At 35.4% G+C, this 14893-nt stretch overlaps 1 protein-coding gene across 1 annotated transcript in view; it reads right to left on the reverse strand.

Moving 5' to 3' along the window:
- LOC140165892 (uncharacterized) overlaps positions 1-14893 on the reverse strand; it is an 86278-nt gene that overhangs the window by 5563 nt on the left and 65822 nt on the right. The window contains exons 3-7 of the mRNA XM_072189237.1: positions 11469-11613; positions 3800-3925; positions 2755-2936; positions 2056-2180; positions 1020-1226 (exon numbers count right to left, since the gene is read on the reverse strand). Of these exons, the coding sequence (XP_072045338.1) occupies positions 1020-1226; positions 2056-2180; positions 2755-2936; positions 3800-3925; positions 11469-11613 (785 nt within the window). The remainder of the gene's footprint in view (positions 1-1019; positions 1227-2055; positions 2181-2754; positions 2937-3799; positions 3926-11468; positions 11614-14893) is intronic.

The following is a 14893-nucleotide window of genomic DNA, read 5'->3' on the forward strand; positions in this document are numbered from 1 at the left end:
AAATTGTGTTGTTGTAACGTAATAGACCTACTGTGAATGGTATAGTAGTTACTAGTTAAAAAAAATATTGTGAAAATTTTTTTGACTCCTCCCCCCCCACTTTAGATTTCTGAGCGCCGTCCTGGCTAAAAAAAAATTGGGTCAACAAATTACAAAAAATTTACGTCGGCAAACCATACTGTACACCCCCCGAATCATATTGGTCTAGCGACGCCCCTGCATATACTCATGAATGCAAACGAAGGCGCCTATCAACGCAGTCACTTTTATGATCAGCTGGTCCAGAGGGCTTTATCAGGTGAGGACATCACTCAGTCAAGACCATAAACCAGTTGTTCAGATCAGTTCGAGAAAACATCCTGAAAGGATGTGAAATGTTGGCTATTATAGCAAGGCACCAGAACCAAATTTGTTTGATGCTTGTTATTAATGAAATAGCAACTAATTAATGAGAATCAATGCTAAATTTATATTGGTAAATATCAATACTAAAATTCATATGTCATCACAATTAACAATAGTCAATTAACTGATTTCATAAACAATAAGGATTGACCAAGCATTAATGGTTGATCGAAAGATCGGACTAATTTGTTTCTATTGACTAAGTTTGGATTTTATATGAGAACTTTTACTAAAGAATCCAAGAAAAAATCTTAATGAACCTGTTCAAAGATTTACGTAAAAATATTACTCACTGCTTTTGTGTTAGGCCATGTTCAAAAATTATTAGTTTCTCATCTTCTCAAAAAGGAGGATGCGGGCATTTTTTTTGCCTTTTCCAAAACAACAGTTTTTCCCAAAGATGATAGATCTAGTGTCTTTTTGGCAAGACTTCCATATGTGCCCCACAATATATAGATAGGGAACAAACTAGCTGCAAACAAGACTAGAAAAGGTACTGACAGCGAAAATCTTTTTTTGTTGGTAATAAAAACCCTTTTTTTGATGCGGCAGCAAAAAACCCTGTGAGCGGGGATGAGAAACTAATAATTTTTTTTGCTTGGCCTTATACATACCTTGCCCTTCTTTAGGGACACGACGGATTTAATCTTCTTTTTGAAGCTACTGACTTTCTTAATGGACGGTGAGCTTTTATTGGCAGGACTGCCGTTGGCAACGGTAGATGATGTCTCTGATGCATCATGCGAGGAAGATCCAAATGGCGCTGGAAGCCTTGAATAAGAACCGGTGGGACTATCGGCAGATACAAGCGAGTCGGATGCCTGGTTGGAGAACAAAAAAATAGAATTTAATTTGGTTGTACCTCATCAATTCTATGACTTATTTTGAGTCAAGGAACAATTGTCTCCATCAAAATAACAAAAAGATATATATGTGCTGGTATAATTGTGTATATTCTCAGTCATCCAGGTATATAAAATATCAAAATTGATAATTAAAATCTTGTCAACTGGACTTACTATTTTTAACTGGCGACATTTCACATCCTATCCTGGATGCTTCCTCAGTTCTGTGACCCCGTCACGGGTCACTGACCAATCGCCGCCGAGAAATCAGATGGCTTGAGGAAGCATCCAGGATGTGAAACGTCGCCAGTCAAAAATAGTAAGTCCAGTTGACTAGATTTTAATTATCAATTTTGATATGTGCTGGTATATTTCTATAATTAAAAAACTTTATTTACTTGTTCAGAGGAGATCAATATAACTAGAAATTTTGCAGTTCTCCATGTGTTGACCATAATGTCTCCACCTTGACATGCATAGTTCTGACAAAATACAATTTTTTTTGGGAAAAAAACATTTTAAAGAAAATAAATCATTTGAACTTTTTTTTGTGTGAAATAAAAATTGTGTGAAAAGCAAATTTGCTAATTATCATCCCAACGGATATGCAAATTAGGACTAACTAAAGGATTAGGCTTTGGCTATGTTTCATTTGGCAAAACAGGATAATATTTTTTTTATTCAAAAAATTTAGTTCTGTATTTTTCTGGAATAGGGAGTAGACCCCACCCCCATTAAAGAGTACAGATGGATACTGCAAAAACATTATGCCTCACAGTGGAGGCACAAAAATATACCAGCTTACCTTTCCACTGTCATTTGAGTCTGACTTCTCTCTACCCAGAGAACCTTGCTCCAGCCAATGCTCTTCATTTTTATCAACTACTGAAGATGATCTAAGTCTTGGAAGTTTAAGCTTACTGCGTATACCTAACAAGGGAAAAGTACAACAACAAAGATTAATAGGAGCGGTAGCAAGATTAGGGAATAACCCAAAAGTTTGATGGCGACCTATAAACGATAGAAAACAAAATCAAATATGCTTTGACAATATATTAAGGTAAAAAAGAAAAGAAAAGAAAAGTTATAGTGCCATATTCGGATCAACCCACAAATTAAAAAATCGAAGGTCATGTTTTTTAATTTGTTTTTTAATGTTTATTTCTGTTTGTAATTCATACTGAATATAATCCTAAAACGAGCCTGGCAAATGGTATCAATCAAAAGACCAAGTCCATGGTCAGAATTCGGCGAGAATCCGAGAATTGATTCTCCCAATGGTTCTTGTAAACAGATTTGCGTAAACAGAAATCCTAGTTGATTCTCGCAAACTTTTGTAGTTTACACAGAAGTTGATTTGCAAGAATCAAACAATTCCCGCAAATTTATTTTGCAGGAATCAAGATTGATTCTCGCACTGCATTGCGAAATTCTGACCCTGTCAACCCTGAGCTTTAAAGGCAATTCAACTTTTTTTGGTCAAATTATAATGTCTTACACATACCTGTTGCAGGAGGCTTTTCTTGAAGAGATGATGACCTTTTGGCTTTTGACCTCTGACCTGACCTATCCAATGTGTTAAATGCTGCTGGAAACTCTTCCTTTAGCTGGATTGTAAGTTCTAATTCTCCTCTTTCTTTTGGTTCCTTCTTTCCTTTGTTGGCTTTATTGCATAGCTTATACCATCTATTCAAATAACAAAGGGAATATTTATTATGGTTGAATTCAATACAGAAAGTCATCATTTGATAATATAAAAAACTATAAAAAACAACAAAAAGACAAATAGGAAAATGGAAGCAATCTCACAAAAGCAGAGCAATAGGTAAAACATTTGAGGATCACAAAGAAACAGATTTTTGTGTTTGATTTGTTTTCCCCTTGGACATATTGATAAAAGCATGATCAAATACTGCATCAGGCATAGTCCCACCACGATCTAATGATCAGCTTACCAGATCCCGAACTGAACATGATACTCCCTAGTGACAAACTAATGGCAATTTTTGATGTAAACAAGTGCCACACTGACTACATTAATGTTATTGAAGATAAACATAAGGCTAGCATAAACTCTTGTTCAATAGGGAATGCATTTTAAAATTACAAACATACAAAGTTTAATACAAAAATTTTCATAACCTCCGCAAATCACACCACAAGTGCACCCCAATCAAATTGCAATTTCAATTTTTTGAAGGGCAAAACATAAAATTGTTTATTTTCACATTTCATTTTTACAAATTTTACAGAAAAATCTAGCTCAGAATATACCTCGGGCTATGCACCAAGGGATGTTCCGCAGCTCGAAGACAAACTATTTAGATTTTTCGCAATAGCTATGTTTTTTTTTGGCTGCCCATAATCCTTTTCACCAAATTGCTGATACTCCCAACTTCATTTATGTTTCAATTCCACCTATTGTGGATAGGATTATATTCAGGTCTTCAAATATTACTGGATTTTTATAGGCAGTAAATTAATAAATGGGTACTCCTATGGTAGTGATGAGAGTTTAAGACCATCATCATCATTATTCTATTCATCACCTTTTAATGACTTTTCCTGCTCCTAGTTCTCCCATGGGAATTGTCAACTGGCCGAGGAAATCATCCAACACCATGCCTCTGTGTAGAACGTTCAACTCTAGTGTCGTGTCATCTTTGGTTACTGGTCTGTGTGGAAGATAAAATGCACCAGAGTGTAATGCAGAGTAGCTAGCTATGTTAATGAACTTGGATGATATCAATCAGTAGGTATAGTCTACCTTCCTCGAGTCAGTAATAATTAGATTTTTTTTTATTGTATCTCTAAATGAGAAGTATGTAAAAGTATACATTTTCAGAAAGGAAATGATGCAAGGAATCCAACTAGCATAACAGATACCTGTAAAAATTAAGTTTTTGAGGAAATCTCAAAATTTGATTTTAATGACTCAAGGAAGGTATACAGACTATAGCTATATGTCAAATGATCATCAGTAGATAACTGTTGAAGTTCTTAATGTTCTGTGTATCTTATCATGGGTAGATAGCTATACTATTGTAAAATGCTTGCTATCATAAGTAGATATAAAAATAATGAACTATGGAGTATATCAGCAGATAACAAATTGTTATTAAGTATGATTTATGCATGTTATCATCAGTGTAGACAGCAATGTGAATAAACCATGCATGTTATCATCAGTAGATAGCAATGTGAATGGACCATGCTTGTTATCACCAGTATGTGAATCAACTATGCATGTTATCATCAGTAGACAGCAATTTTAAGGAACAGTGCATGTTATCATTATAGAAATATTAAGGAACTATGCATGCTATCGTCAGTAGACAGCAATGTTAATGAACTATGTATGTTATCATCAGTAGACAGCAATGTTAAGGAAATATGCATGTTATCATCAGTAGGTAGCAACATGAGTGAACCATGTTTGTTATCACCAGTAGATAACAGTGTGAATGAACTATGTATGTTATCACCAGTACATGTAGATACCAAATATCATGGGTAATGTTACTGAACTATGCAAGTAAGCCGCATCAGTAGATAGCAGTTTTAATGAACTATGCATGTTATCATCGGTAGATAGCAATGTGAATGAACTATGCATGTTATCATCAGTAGATAGCAATGTGAATGAACTATGCATGTTATCATCAGTAGATAGCAATGTGAATGAACTATGCATGTTATCATCAGTAGATAGCAATGTGAATGAACTATGCATGTTATCATCAGTAGATAGCAATGTGAATGAACTATGCATGTTATCATCAGTAGATAGCAATGTGAATGAACTATGCATGTTATCATCGGTAGATAGCAATGTGAATGAACTATGCATGTTATCATCAGTAGATAGCACTGTGAATGAACTATGCATGTTATCATCAGTAGATAGCAATGTGAAGGAACTATGCATGTTATCATCGGTAGATAGCAATGTGAATGGACTATGCATGTTATCATCAGTAGATAGCACAGTGAATGAACTATGCATGTTATCATCAGTAGATAGCAATGTGAATGAACTATGCATGTTATCATCAGTAGATAGCAATGTGAATGAACTATGCATGTTATCATCAGTAGATAGCAATGTGAATGAACTGTGCATGTAATATCAATAGTAGATAGCAGTGTTAATGAGCTTGACCTACCACATAAGATCATTTCTCCCATGCTCTACAGGCATATGGAATGTCCTACCAGAACATTATAGCTTTAAACCAAGATTTGCAGAGCTTAAGTGGGAGGTTTAAAATAGCTATCTTGATCCCTAACCCACCAGTGTTACCAAAATAGATAACTGCGGTTAATGTCTAGGTTAGTTTTAACATAGGAATTTCTTTTCTTTTTTAAATGGTTAACATACGAACATGAGAGTCAAAGCTGAGGATAGTCATTAATATAACACTTTACATAATACATAACAAATTATTTGTAATGTTTTAAGAAACTTGATGCATTATGATAAAGTTGACCCATTTATGCTTGTTCTTTGATGGAGCAGTTACAAACAATATAATTATGTGACTGGACACCACGAATCAGCCGTAAAGTCGGCCCGGTCAGATAACTATGAATAATGACCTCCACACACGTTTTACACTGTAACTCAGAAAACAATTTGCAGAGTTTACGGCTCATTCGTAGTGTCCACTCACATATTGTACAGAAAACCTCTGATGGTCCCCAAGTTGACAATATTGCTATCGGCACATCGCCTTGTGTTAGATTTTAAACTATGATTTATTGCTATCAGCAGTAGATAGTGCTTATATTGCACTTCATTTGATATAGTAGTCACCATCAGTAGATATGTGTCATCTGTTAACTGTGTCAGGTCATGACTTGATATGTTATCAATATCATTTAGCACATCAGTTGCATGTCATTATTAAAGGGGCATGCTGAGATGGGAAATGTAACGTTTTCTTGTGACCAACCAGCAAATATAAAATATTTAAACATGTTTTGGTTGTGGTCCATTCATTTTATGACCATTTAAATGTCAAGTTATATAAAGGTCATAAAGTATATGTAAAGTGATTTGTATGAAAACACTACAAGAACATTTTAAATGTGTTGTCAAGCTGGGACAAACAAACAAGATGTAAGATGGTGAATAGTACCGGAGATCTCCGGATTTAATATAAAAGCTTAAATTTTACTGTAATTAGAGCACTCCAGGCTTCGTCTTTCACATGGTATTTTAGTACACCATTGGGCATTACAATCATGCAAAAAGTAGAAATTCAAGAAAAATTGAAGGCGTCACTGTGGAGCAAATCACACATTATGGCTTTAACAAATTATGTAAAAGCAAAAAGATATAGTGAACAATTTGGTCTTGAAACAATATTGTTGGAACAATGTTGTGCTTACAACTCAGTCACCAAACTCCCAATTCTGTAAGAAACATTGCTCACCTCTAGCAACTAACTAGAGCAGAAAATGGTTCTTTAAAATCCAAATTGAATATCACCGAGACACCTTCGATTCCCTGTAACCATGTCACATACTCTGTTACTCCCAATACATACGTTCCTTATCTAATAGCCCATGTGTTAGCATAGGCAAGAGACAACATAGCCCCAAAATAGATCTAGCATTTAGGTGACGCACTCACTGCTTCACACCCTCATGTTTGGCACGATGCCATCTGCCATCTTTGATCAAAATCGTCTTAAAATTACCGCTACAAAATATGCACTGTTTGTAACGGCAAACTCCTGTATTAAGATGAAAGGATTTTGCACATCGGAAAAATAATAAACGAAAGACTGGGCTAAATAATTATTAACATATTTCTACAAGATGATACATTTTATTATCACCAGACTTGACTTGCAATGTAAAATTTATCACTGGTTAAAACAAAACACAGTCTGTTCTGATCTGCAGCATGTGTGCGTGTGTAGAGGGGCAAGTATAGGAGGATATGCGAGTCACATGGTTGCCTAAGGTACCAGACACATCTCGTTCCTTCACCTATACTGAGTGATATCTGCTGTCTTTGTTGCATCGTTTTTGAATAATATTTTTGTGTGAGGGTAGGGGTGTGTATGTGGGGGTGTGGGATGGGGGTGGGTTGGTATGAAGCATACTTACTTTAGTGCCAGGCTATTACCAACCAATTCCAATACCATTTCACAATTCTTCAGAATAGCAGTCTAATTACCTGACTAATATTTGAGTAATTCTCTAAATAAATATTTTTAATTCCAAATTTTATGGAAAATTTTGCCCAAACTTGTTTCACAAAAATGTGACCTGTAATATAGAAAGGTACCTTAAGGATCCTTTTGACAAACTGAGATTTGAACCTGTCCCTGGAGAGCAAATTCCAAGCTTTAAAATGATACATTAGGCACCAGAAACAAATTTGGTCGATTTGGTCGATGCTTGTTATTAATGAACTATCAACTAATTTATCAGACTTAATGCTACATTTATATTGGTCAATATCAATACAGGCATAAATTACTATGTTATCACAATTAACAATAGTAAATCAATCGATTTCATAAATAATAAGGATCGACCATTCATCGATGGTCGTTTAAAAGATAATTTGTTTCTATTGCCTTATTTGTAAATTTGAACAGATACTTGGTGATATCACACAAAAAATTCCACTTTTTATTCTTAATATTTTCATTATATTTTGCAAGGTTATTTTGCCTGTATCTCAATATAGGCTATGTCGACCTTAAGGTACCTTTTGATCCTTACAGCAAATTACCAACTGCTTTTATGCTTTTTAGTATTCTTTGACATATTTGCAACACTCAAGATCAAAACTTTCAGGTTGCCAGTTTTTAATTATTTTTTTTCCCAAAAAACTGATAATTATGTTACATAGCCAAGGCACCACGCTTCCATCTCCATTATTCATCCCAGCTGCAAATGATCCGAGGTAAGGAATGCTATAACTCATCCACTCACTGTGAGGTCATACTACTTGAAAGCACCCATTTGATAAATCAGCTGCACCGACTGAGATGTAAAAATGTTTGGGGTAATATGAGAAATAAGAGAAATATTACACCACACACACTACAGGTATTAATGGTGTTTGTGCTATCTACTGCTGATAGCAACTGTATGTGTACCATTAGCTTACATCATTTAGAAATCTAGGAGAGACAGGGAGCCAAATGGATGTGTCTGTCTCCTAGCCTCAGTGTGTCGGGGTGTCTGTCCATGTGTCTGTCTGTCTGTCTATGTTTGTCTTTCAGTCAGTCAGTCTGTCTGTCTTGTGATAACAGACTGTTCAAACCAAAATTCATGTTTAATAACCAACACATAAGGACCTTTACTTGAATATCATTACTCTTAGATTCTTCAAAATCCAGCTTGCTTGTCCAAACATGCTCCTAGTCTTCAAAGTTTTCAGTTGTTTGCCTTTCTGTCTGTGTGTCTCACAAGGGTGAAATTAAGTGGGAGACGGGAGCTGTTTGGCCCCCAGAAACTCTGAAATGGCCCCTGGTTCCATCTCAATTGTAGTTGACCAGGGGACACTTTTCTCACAAAACTGGCCCCCTGGATAGTGAACCAAAAATATCAAATTCAAAGCAACTAGTGCTTATTTAACTCATCCAGCTCATCTTTATTTTTATTAGCCCCTTGGTAATTAGAAATGGCCCCTGGTTCCTCCCAATCTTGGTAAACCAGGGGCTATTTTTTTGCCAAAGTGGCCCCTGGTTCAAGCTCTCTTATTTTCACCCTTGGTGTCTCATATGTATAATATATGTGTATAGTTTATATACCTATGACCCTTCTTTCTTATATGTGTTGTGATCAAGCAAAATCAGTTGGAAGTCAGAAATTCAAAATTGTAACTTTGCACTGGGTTCATTGTGGACTGGATAGTCACATTTGCAGTGTTAGAAATAAACCAACATTTCAAAGGGCTTTAGGGTCCCTAAAATGCTCTAATCTTCCATCAATTTTCATGAGCTCTTGGTCCAAAGACCACCTTATTTCCAACACTATCTTTTTGGCTCTCTGTCTTCCATCAGGGTTGCCAAACCTGTGATTTGGTAGCCCAACTGAGCAACTTATGTAGATTTCCCCCGCAACTTTTCCACAATTTCCTGTCCCATAGAAGCCAATATAGGGTTGAACGAAAAAATTGGGTGACTTTTCAACATTGGCTCTCACAACTTTCGATAGTTTCCTGTCCCATAGAATTTTTTCAGAAACCCTGTCATTCTTCTGTGTCTGGCTTAACATTATGGATGTGCACACAGACAGGCATAGGTGTATTAACATTTGTTTTATATTTGTAAGTGTTTGTAAGTGTAATGCTTTACCCTAGCAGGACGTATCTGAGACATACTTAATATAAGTGAGCATCTGAAATAAATGATGCAAGCCCAAGAAATTATGATTAAGTGACTTTATGAAGCTCAGGCAAACTATTAGTAAGTGTATGAGAGACTGTGTTTATGTCTGTCTGTCAGTGGTTTCTCACGAGGCTATGCTTGTGTGCCTTTTTTTGGAGTACAAAACTAGCTTGTGTGTCGATTTTTTCTTGTGTGTCTAGGCACACAAGAAAGATCTAAGTATATAGGGGGTGTAGATGCCATTTTTAAAGGTATTGAAAAAGGTACACAAGCAACAACCAGTCTGAACAACAAAAAAGACACACAAGATGGAAAAAAAGACACACAAGAGGTCCGTCAGGCATCCGTCACATGTCCGTCGGGTCAAAAAGACACACAAGAAAAGTCACACAAGTCTCACAGACACACAAGTAGGGGTGCGTGAGTAGGGGTGTCCGTACGTCTGTCTATCTATGCTTATACAGTAAAAAGCTGCGTCGGCAGTGTGATGATGAATACAAAAGTAAAAAGTAGGAAACTACCGTGAAGTATATAAAATTGGGCGAGCTTTCGGCCATAGGCCTTTTTCATAGCCATGATATAATACTTGTGAAAACAAATACTTGTGAATACTTGTCCACTACAAACCTACTGACTCCCATAGCTACCTTACCTACTCCTCATCACATCCTTCGGCGTGCAAAAACTCTATCCCTCAATCTCAGCTTCTCCGACTTCGCCGTCTTTGCAGTGAAGATGAAGATTTTGAGAACCGAGCTTCTGAAATGTGCACCTTCTTCCACGAGAGAGACTACCCGGAACACATCACTAAAGATGCTAAGCGTAATGTTGATAGAATATCTCGTGAAGAAGCTATCAAACCTACTCCTGCCACCAACACCGATCGCGTCCCGCTGGTTCTCACATATCACCCTCTGACGTACGTGTTGCCAAAATCGTTCAGAAGAATTTCCACTTAATTCACGCGGATCCAGCTACTCATGCCATATTCCCATCACCTCCCCTACAAGCATACAGGAAAGACCAAAACCTCAGAGACTCTCTCGTCCACTCCCTAGTCTCACCCAAGCAAGATAATGCCTCCATGACCGCATGTAAGAGACCGCGATGTAAAACTTGTCGGTTTGTCTATAACACTGCTACAATCAACGGTCCCAAAGATAACTTTAACATCAAGGATGACTTCACTTGCACCACTAAGGACTGCATATATGCCATTACGTGTCGAAAATGCGCTTCTGTGTACATCGGTGAAACTGGACGAATGATAGCAGAACGTTTTCGGGAACATCTCAGAGATACCAACAGAGGGGACATCACCAAACCAGTTGCTAAACATTTTTCAACGAATGGTCACAGCCAAGAAGACATGCAAATTACTGGACTCAAAAAATGCCACGGTAACACGGCAAGTCGCCGCAAAGATGAACAGCAGCTAATTTTCAAATTAGGAACACTTACGCCTGCAGGAATGAACGTTGATTTTCCCGCTTTCCGGAGTAGGCCCATCGCGTTTTTTGTGCTTCTCCGTTCGCGTTTTTGTGCTTTCCGCTTTCGCGCTTTTTTATGCTTCCCGTTCGCGTTTTTAGTGCTTTTCCGCTCAGCGTTTTAGTCCCTTACTACGCACGCGCGTTTATCAACGTTCATTCCTTGTGTATGTTTTGTTTTCACAAGTATTATATCATGGCTATGAAAAAGGCCTATGGCCGAAAGCTCGCCCAATTTTATATACTTCACGGTAGTTTCCTACTTTTTACTTTTGTATTTATCTATGCTTATATCCAAGCCAAACATCCACACCTGGTGTCCTCCTCTCTACTCTCTTTCCTACTGCACCATCAATTGAATTAACACTTACAATTCACACTCCTCGTTCCATCTTGGGCCTTGAGACTTCTCTGCTACGGACGTGATGAATTTATCTTTGCCAAGTGCGATAATAACAAAAGCGTTATTCCACGAGTTGTCCTTGCCTTTCTGTATCAGGTTTCTTGCCTGGTGAACTGTGGAAATCAATCAGAGAAAAGGAAGACACAAATTAGTTTTAATCAATAGTGATATATTTTAGTTCATGTGTGACTGAACTGGATTGGCAGCCAAAAAGAGGACAATGACGCTTAAATTAATGAAGGTTTAAAACTGCTCAACGACATGCAAATTGAATATCATAAGACTACATGTATATTAAAATGTCACACACATTGTAGAGTCTACTAAGAGAATAAACGATAGGAATTTTTGTTTTTACTATCGTCTACCGTGTGATAGACGACAGGCAGCTAGGTCCAATATTTTTAGTGGATGCCTGCGCAGCCTGTATCCACTACGATAAAAATATTGGACCTGCCTGTCGTCTATCATAGGTAGAGGATAGTAAAAACAAAAATTCCTATCCTTTATTCTCATTCTTAGTCAGTTAAGGGGTACTACACCCCTCGATAAATTTGTGTCTGTTTTTGCATTTTTCTCAAAACTAATAACACAGTGGTAACAAAAGTTATGTATATTATACGGGCAAGGAATCCAATTACTACACTGGAATTTCAGTGACCCAAGACAAGCGGTTCGTTATTTATGATAAGAAATAAGGAACCGCTATCATATATACTGAACCGCTTGTCTTGAGTCACTGAAATTTCAGTGTAGTAATTGGATTCCTTGCCCCAATAATATACATAACTTTTGTTACCAGTGTGTTATTTTTTTTTGAGAAAAATGCAAAAAATAGTCACAATTTTACCATAGGGGTGTAGTACCCCCTTAAATATTATTTTAATAACTGTAAACTATGTTTTAAGCAAAAACTAAGTTACCACCATAAAAAACCCCCCTTATTATAAAATGAACAAAACTTGTTTACAACTTCACGTATTTTGTTGCGCGTACTGCACGTACTAGCGCGTCGTGCATTCCACACTAGTGTACGCATACAACGCGATACTTACTCGCACATCTACAAGCGTGTTACGCGTTATCAACACTCATGATGACGTGGGGTCGTCTACGGCCTGATTGACGGCACCCGAAATCATGCGAACTAGACCTGACTCCCACTGACTAAGAATTTATCATCATAAGCCCCTTGTGACCACGGGGCTAATATCTAGATCCAGCAACCCTGAGATCCTAGGTTTTATAAATACAAGTACTGTTGAGACCTGTTCCCACAAAATGAGAGGTTTTTTGTCTTAAAATTGTCTTTATTTGTGAGTTATGGTAAGATTCATAATTTCTGGATTACATGCTTTATGTGATATATAGCTTGTCAGGGTTGCTCCCTCACTTGTTGTTCAAAAGTCAATATTTCAAAGAAGAATTTGAAAGTTTTCTATTGTTTTCTGGCATGATCAATGAACCATATCTCCTTTTCTTTCCTGGCGACTTTCCGCTCATTTAGCTTCATTTTGTGAGGACAGGGGTGTATTCACTTTAAAACTATAAACCCTTTGTAACTTAAGAGCTCTTGAACATAATTTTTTAGAAGTGGCTCTATACCTCAAAAAATAGATTTTTCTGATATTTTGTGCAATGATGCATGTTAGGGTGTTGACTACTTGTGTGACTAAAAAAAATTCAAAAATCGGCTCGTTGCCATGGAAACGGCCAAAACCCAGATTCTGTCATTTTGGGTCAAATTGGCAGTGAAATTAGTTAAAAAACATGTTATTTCAAGTGTTCGCTGCAACTAAGCCATATAATGCTGGTACGTTACATTAAGTTCTTGTGAAAGGACATCTATTCATTTGATGATCAGCATAAATAGAGGTCAATACGTTGTTCTTAAGGGTACGTGCAGAGCCCATCTGCCAGGTGTATTTTCACTTTTTCATAAAATGTCATTTTAGCACCTAAAATATCATCATGAAAATCAACAACCCGGTGTTGCCAGGATTTTGTCCATTCTAGTGTAGGTAGTACAAGCTAGGTACTTTACATTTTAGTAAAAATCAGCTTGGGCAAATGTTACTTCTAAATACAGTGTTGCCAGAAAAACCGGTATTTTTGCAAATTGACATTTTGTCAAATTACGCCTTTTTGTCAAAATTTTGTGCATTTTGACAAATATTTTCCTTCAAGGTGAATCCAAACAACACTTTTTCATCTTTGTAAATATCTAAATACTGAAAATTCAAATTTAGTGTTGCCAGAGTTCTTGATAAAACACCCAATATTAGTATTTTACTGATAGTATGATTTGTTGTTGATGGTTTGATTGGGAAATGCTTATTTCTAATTTTCATACATCGAATGTACATAGTATAGATTGTTATATGAATGTTTAAACACCTGAGCACAAAGTAGGCCTAAGTGTTGCCAGAATTCTTGATAAAACACCCAAAATCATAATACCACGATCCAGTCCTCTCACACTAAAGTTGACGTCAAAATTTGGTTTACTATCATCAATAGCTTGTCCTAAAAAGCGTATTCAAATTTTGAAAACCCCACGGTTCTAGTATTATCTAGTGCAAAGTTATAGTCAGGGTAATCATGGGTATTAATTTTGTTCTTTGTTTTCTATTGAATTTTGAACTGGTCACTCAAACCTTACTGGACTGGATCAATAATAATCAAAAATATTGATATCAATTTCAGCAATAATTAAAAAATATATAAATATCGTTATCAATAATAAACAAAAATATTATCATCAATAATATCAATAATAATCAAAAATATTAACATCAATATCAATAATAATCGAAAATATTAATATGAATATGAATAATAATCAAAATTATTAATATGAATATTAATCAAAAATATAAATATCAATATCAATAATAATCAAAAATATTAATATTAATTTCAGTAATAATTAAAAAAATATAAATATTAATATCAATATCAATAATAATCGAAAATATTAATATGAATATGAATAATAATCAAAACTATTAATATGAATATTAATCAAAAATATAAATATCAATATCAATAATAATCAAAAATATTAATATTAATTTCAGTAATAATTTAAAAAAATATAAATATTAATATCAATTTCAGTAATAATTTTAAATATCAATATCAATAATAATCAAAAATATTATCATCAATATCAAAAATAAACAAAAACATTGACATCAATAATATCAATAATAATCAAAAATATTAACATCAATATCAATAATTATCAAAAATATTAATATTAATATCAAAAATAATCAAAAATATAAATATCAATTTAAATAATAATCAAGAATATTAATATCAATATCAATAATAATCAAAAATATTAATATCCATATCAATAATAATCAAAATATTAATATCTATATC

This window comes from Amphiura filiformis, chromosome 12, assembly GCF_039555335.1.
Source record: "Amphiura filiformis chromosome 12, Afil_fr2py, whole genome shotgun sequence".
Lineage (NCBI taxonomy): Eukaryota > Metazoa > Echinodermata > Ophiuroidea > Amphilepidida > Amphiuridae > Amphiura > Amphiura filiformis.